Source organism: Pseudopipra pipra, chromosome 19 (genome assembly GCF_036250125.1).
Source record: "Pseudopipra pipra isolate bDixPip1 chromosome 19, bDixPip1.hap1, whole genome shotgun sequence".
Taxonomy (NCBI): Eukaryota; Metazoa; Chordata; class Aves; order Passeriformes; family Pipridae; genus Pseudopipra; species Pseudopipra pipra.
Genome location: NC_087567.1, coordinates 6,890,935 through 6,897,261, shown reverse-complemented (window position 1 = coordinate 6,897,261; position 6,327 = coordinate 6,890,935). Strand labels below are relative to the sequence as shown.

At 47.7% G+C, this 6,327-nt stretch overlaps 1 protein-coding gene across 2 annotated transcripts; it reads left to right on the top strand.

Annotated features, from left to right (window-relative positions):
• Window positions 1-786: 786 nt before the first annotated feature.
• TOB1 (transducer of ERBB2, 1) lies at window positions 787-5,348 on the top strand. Of its 2 annotated transcripts, none has more exons than XM_064675984.1 (2): window positions 787-1,110; window positions 3,407-5,348. In XM_064675984.1, exon 2 carries the CDS (start codon window positions 3,544-3,546, stop codon window positions 4,519-4,521), a length of 978 nt encoding a protein of 325 aa, XP_064532054.1. In that variant the 5' UTR covers window positions 787-1,110; window positions 3,407-3,543; the 3' UTR covers window positions 4,522-5,348. The 2 variants fall into 2 exon arrangements, with proteins under 2 accessions (XP_064532054.1, XP_064532057.1); XM_064675987.1 differs by lacking the exon at window positions 787-1,110 and adding an exon at window positions 1,301-2,331.
• Window positions 5,349-6,327: the final 979 nt, after the last annotated feature.

The following is a 6,327-nucleotide window of genomic DNA, read 5'->3' as shown; positions in this document are numbered from 1 at the left end:
TCTTGCTGGTGGCATGAGGGAAACCGCCCCAGCCGCAACCCTGAACACCTCAGGGTGTGTTTAAAGAGAACCCCCGGGGATGTTTTAAGGAACACAGGGGTGGGTCGCACCCCAACTGCCTGTGGGGACCCCCGACCTCCCTCCCCGGGCTCTGAAGGGGGGCCGCGCCCCCCCACACCCGGCTCTGACTCCGCCCCCCCGACCGCGCTGGCCAATCAGCGGCGGCCCCTTGGGCAGGCAGCCAATCGGCGGGCGTTGCTACCTGTGGGGAGTATTTTTAGCCGCCGGGCGGGGGGGATGTCTGTGAGGGGCCGCCCCGCGCCCCCTCCCGGGGGGGGCCCGGGCGGGTCACCCCAGAGCGTGCGGGCGGCGTGCGCTGCCCCCGCCGTGCGGGCACAGCCAGCCATCGCCGCCGCCCAGGCCCCCGCGGGCCGCGGCGGTCATGGGAGATGTAGTTCAGCGCTCCCCCCTCCTCCCCTTCCCATCCCATCGCTTCCCCGCGGGGCCGAGGGGCGCCAGGGCAGGGTTTGACGTGGGTGGTGACGCAACGGGGCTGCGAGGCGAGGAGCGCGCTGACGTCAGAGCGGCCCCGCGCCGGAGGAAGGGGCGGCAGCGCAGGGCCCAGCGCGGCGGGCGGGGCTGGGGGCGGGGCGTGACGGTTGTGGGCGTGGCTGCAGCGGACGCGAGTCAGTGGAGGGTGGGGGCTTGTGGGCGTGGCCGAGCGGGGCGCGGCGGTGGGCGGGGCAAGGGAGGGTATAAGTAGGGGCGCGACGGGCGGCGGGGCAGAAGCAGAGGCAGCGCAGCTGCGACGGCCGAGCGCGCCCGTCGTGGGGGTGTGAGCAGCGCTGCCCTCCCCCCCTTCCCTCCCCCCCCTTTTTTTTTCCAACCCTTCCCCCTCCCTTCTCTCTCTTTTTTTTTTTTCTTTTTTTTTGGTTTTTTTTTTTTGGACATCTCTTTCCTCTCCCCTCCCATCCTCGCGCCGAGGGAGAGCCGGCGCTCGGAGATGGGGGTCGGGTGCTGAGCCGCACCTCCCCCACCCGCCGCCACACACACACACACGCCCTCACACCCCCGCCGGGACTGTTTGCACTACCGCCCGCACACCCCCGGGTGAGTACCGGCCGTGAGGCGCGGGGGGCGTGCGGGGAGCCTGGGGCGGCGGGGCTGGGGCAGCACCGGCCGCTGAGGGGGGGGCGCCGGGGCGGTCACGACCCCTCCGTGACGGGGCGGCCGTGAGGGACCCGGCGGGTGTGGGAGCTCCTCGTGGAAGGGGCTGGGGGTGAGGGCACGGCCGGGCTGCCAGGGGTCGCTTCCCTCTCGGGTTAGAAGGAAGGAGCGGTGCCGGCTGAGTAATCGCCGCTGGGCCGCTCCGGGAGCGCCGGCAGCGCCCTGCGGGACCTGCGCTGCCAGAGGGGCCCCGCAGCCCCCACCCCTCCGCCGGCATCCCCCCGGCCTCTTCTCCATCCTCTTTATTACGGGCTCAGAAAATGCTCCTCTTCCTCCTTCTCCTCCTCCTCCTCCTCCTCCCGCCGGAGCTCCGGGGTTGTGAGCAGAAATCTAATGAGACCCGACTGCCTGGTTATGTAACTCCCGCTGCTTAAGGCTCCTGCCAGGGCGCTGCTGCCGGGCCGCCGGTGGGGCTCGGACCCCCCCCCCCAGAAACGCCGTTCCTCTCCCCATAAATATATTAAAAAAAAAAAAAAACAACAACCGGTTAGAAATGATTAGGCTGATTTGTTTGATCAGCTGCTTTTTTTTGCGCCCGCGGATCGGTTTTCGCTTAGAAAAAAAATTCACAGCGTCAGCCCCGGTGCGCCTTGAAAGGATCGTTTCTTTCTTAAAGGACGTGGGGGGAAGGGAAACAAAACAGATGGATTAATAAATCATTTTTAAATGCCCCGTTTAACCGCCCAATCAGCTTTTCTGTACTGATTGTGCCCCCTTTGTAAATATCTTCTGTTTGCCCTTGATCTTTTCCTTATCCCCACCCGGTGCTGATCCAGCAAACGTTTAAAGGTCGCCTTATCGTACAGGCTTTCAAACTATTCCCATACCATGTTGGGGAGAACACGAGTGGCTTGGAAATAGGGTTCCAGACTTTAAAAGGAGATTATTCGGAGCAGGAAATAAAAAAGCAGTGTAGCCTCATTGTTAAAGGATTTTGATATTGACTTTGATTTCTCTAATCTTTAATGACAGCTACGCTAAATTTTGTTCCTGGTGATGCACTGCAGAACAATCCACTGTTAATTGAAATTCTGTTCGGGGCTTTTAACTTCAGCAAAAAAAACAAACCAACATATTTTGTTTCATTGGAACTTTTTGACAAAGGTGTGTGCTTCACATGAGTACTTTTATACCAAGGTACTGCAAGATTTGTGTTAGCAGTACGTGTGTTAATACCTAATTCTTGTCCCTTCTCTAACTTTAGACAGCTAATTTCTCTTTTGTCCTCTGTGAAGGAGTGGCAACCATATCTTACATTAAATATAAAATGGAGTCATGGAGAAGGAGAAAGGCAATCGTGTTCGAGGCTGCCAAAAGCCCTGTTAGCTCTGCAACTTTTTTGAAATCTGAACTATAAACAGCGCAATATAAAAACTGAGCATATATTGTGCCTCACATCTTAAAATATAGAACAATTTTTATTGAAAAATTGCGAATAAATTTATCGTAATAATTCCGTGGTCATGGCCACCCTTATGACAGACCATACATGCATCTATTCTGTATGTGCTGACTGCATTTCAATGTGAGCAGTTGGAGGAAGAACTGTTGGATGTGCACAGCGGACATTTTCTCCTCAGTTTGCATCATTTCACCCGTGCACAGTTTATGCGGAAGATTTGCCTGGACTTAAAATAAATGTTGCATAATTTTAGTTATTTGTGTGAAATCTTCCAAGGCGGTTGTTAACATTTTTATAATTCTGCAGCCTACAGTGCAGTCAATATGTTTGCAAACTTTAAATTGATAAATGACCCTTGGACTAAGACCTCTCAGGCTAAACTAATAGTCTGGTGCTAAATTTTGCAGCTGAGTACTATAAATCATCCAAATAAGGGTTGGTAATTGAACCCTTGACAGGCTTGGCAGTTCTGTGATGTCTTAAAAATTATCCTTGCTGCTTTGTGAATAAACCAAACAACCAGCTCATGTGATTTGGAAGTGCCCCATGCTGTATATGTAAACACAAGCCCATCTTCTGCAGCGTTGTTTGTAAGTCGGGCTGAATGGAGCTGACATCCTCACCTTCCGCAGGCAGGAACTGAAATAGTTTGGTGCACATTTTTTGACTTGAAAAGTAACCTATTTTATGCAGAAAGCGAAGCTGAAAGAATAGGCCTCTGAGCTTTATCTTACTCTTTCCTTATTTGGATGTGTTTGCTTTTGTTTTTTCTTAAAGGAACAAGAGCACTCAAGGTGAAGGATAATAATCAACTCGAATCAGCACTTTGAATGAAACTTTGTTTCCCTGTGGCGTCTTGAACACTTTCTTCTTCGGGTTTTGAAACAGACTTATAACTCTGTGGCATAGCAGCTATGCAGCTTGAAATCCAAGTAGCACTCAATTTTATTATTTCCTATTTGTACAATAAGCTTCCCAGACGACGTGTCAACATCTTTGGTGAAGAGCTTGAAAGACTTCTTAAGAAGAAATATGAAGGGCACTGGTATCCAGAAAAGCCATACAAAGGATCAGGGTTTAGATGTATTCATATAGGGGAGAAAGTGGACCCAGTCATAGAACAAGCATCCAAAGAGAGTGGTTTGGACATTGATGATGTTCGTGGCAACTTGCCTCAGGATCTTAGTGTTTGGATTGACCCGTTTGAGGTTTCATACCAAATCGGTGAAAAGGGACCAGTGAAAGTGCTTTATGTGGATGATAATGAAAATGGATGTGAGTTGGATAAGGAAATCAAGAACAGCTTTAACCCAGAGGCCCAGGTGTTCATGCCAATTAGTGACCCAGCATCTTCAGTGTCTAGTTCTCCTTCTCCTCCCTTTGGTCACTCAGCTGCTGTGAGCCCAACTTTCATGCCCCGCTCCACTCAGCCTTTAACCTTCACCACTGCCACATTTGCTGCCACCAAGTTTGGCTCGACCAAAATGAAGAATAGCGGCCGTGGCAACAAGGTCGCCCGCACCTCTCCCACCAACCTTGGCTTGAATGTCAATGACCTGTTGAAGCAGAAAGCCCTCTCCTCCTCCATGCACTCTCTCTACGGGCTTGGCCTAGGCAGCCAGCAGCAGCAACAGCAACAGCAGAAGACTTCTGCCCTGTCTCCTAACGCAAAGGAGTTCATTTTCCCCAACATGCAGGGTCAAGGTAGTACCAGTAGCATCTTTCCTGGTGACAGCCCCCTTAACCTCAGTCCTCTCCAGTACAGTAATGCCTTTGATATGTTTGCAGCCTATGGAGGTCTAAATGAGAAGTCTTTTGTGGATGGCTTGAATTTTAGTTTAAACAACATGCAGTATTCTAACCAGCAATTCCAGCCAGTTATGGCTAACTAAAAATAAACCGAAAGTGAAATCCAAGTAAATACTATTGTACAAGTTAAAAATGCACGTACCCAAGGGTGTATCTTTTTTTCCACCTCTTGAGATTTTTTTTAAGGCTTGTAGTATGAATACATTCAGGCTTGGTTAGATAAATACAACATGCATCATTTTTTTCATTTGCCAACCAAGCACAAAATTATTTTATACTGACTGTACATTACAAAAATATACTCTCAAAATATGGCCTCTTACAGTATTTAAGATATAGCAAGGACGTGGCTAATTTTTTTCATGTGTATATATATATATGTACACAGACATATATATATATATATTTAAAAAATTGGCACTAATAGGTGGGTTTATTGGTCTTTTTCTAATTGTATAATTTAATTTAGTACAAAGTTTGTAAAATATCAGAGTATATATATTGTTTCTACAACATGGTATTGCATTTATATCTTTTTACTACAGTGATCTGTGACAGCTGCAGCAGCTTCATGTTGTATTTTTTTTACTGAAATTGTAAGATATCCATCTTAAAGACATCAATTCTAAAAAAAAGTTAAAAAGTTGTGTACAGAATATTCCTTAGTGGTGGAATTAAAATGTACGAAATATTTGCTTTTTTCAAAAGAAACACAAATTGTATTTTCTGTTAAAAGTTTAAAGATTTTTGCTATATATTATGGAAGAAAATGTAATCGTAAATATTAATTTTGTACCTACATTGTGCAATACTTGAAAAAAGGTATAAAAGTATTTTGAGTCAGTGTCTTACATGTTAAGAGGGACTGAAATAGTTTATATTAAGTTTGTATTAAAATTCTTTAAAATTACTTGGCTGTGGTGGTGTGTGTTTTTCCTGTCCTGCTGAGCATCCAAGCACTGCTGTTCCTTGTGCTGAGGATGCACCAAAGTCTGACTCAGAGGAGCAGTGGAAGGGTGGCTGCATTGCTGCACCACACGGGGCTCTTTACCCAAAACACCACTGACAGAGCACAGAACCCAATTAAGGACTTGCCTTCAATTATTTGAGCAAAATTCCACTTGTTTTCCGTAACTGCTGCTCAGTGAAGCCAGAAGGGAATTCCGTTCTTTTTCCTTGATAATTAAGACTATAAGCTCTGTGAATGTTGAGTTATGGGGTGAGGGTGTGCCTAGCAGGGGCTCAGGTGATTCAATGAAATTCCCTTTCCATGTCACTGGGATTATTTGAACTATTATCTCGGGAGGTCCTGGACCAGCACATCAGCGTTCTGCCTCTGTATTAGGGATTAATAGCTCAGAAACAAAACTGAATAAAAGTGCTGATTTACAGCTTACTAAACTCATTGTAAACTCACATTTTATATGCTCTATTAAAAGGAAAAATGTAATGCAACTGCAGTGTGACATTCTAAGGTTTTTATTTTAGTGGATTTTGCCAATTTTAATTTAATAGATTCTCAAAATCGAATGTGTGTGGGAGGAGAAAGAATTCAGAGGCTGACAGAACAACTCAGCTTTTCCAGGGCTATTTTGAAGTTGCCTCCCTTATTCTTTTCCGTCTGCTTGGCAAACAGTGTTCCTTGCTAATGGACATTGTCAAGGGGAAGAGAAACTGCTTTAATGTGTAAATCTGACAAAGGTCAGCTTATGTTCCATGGCAGCTCCAGTCCTACAGAGCTCCAGTGCTAAGTGGATAGTCCTTGGCTCTTGGCAGTGGATTGTAAGCCACAGACGGAGCACAGGATTAAAATGATTTGAACTTTAGCATTCTCAAACTGGAATTTGAGACTGAAGGTCAGTCTTTTCCTGTTGGGTGCCCTCGATGTG

Bases quoted from the DNA above. Each gene is read 5' to 3' on its own strand.
- TOB1 (XM_064675984.1), top strand. From the start codon at position 3,544: ATGCAGCTTGAAATCCAAGTAGCACTCAATTTTATTATTTCCTATTTG.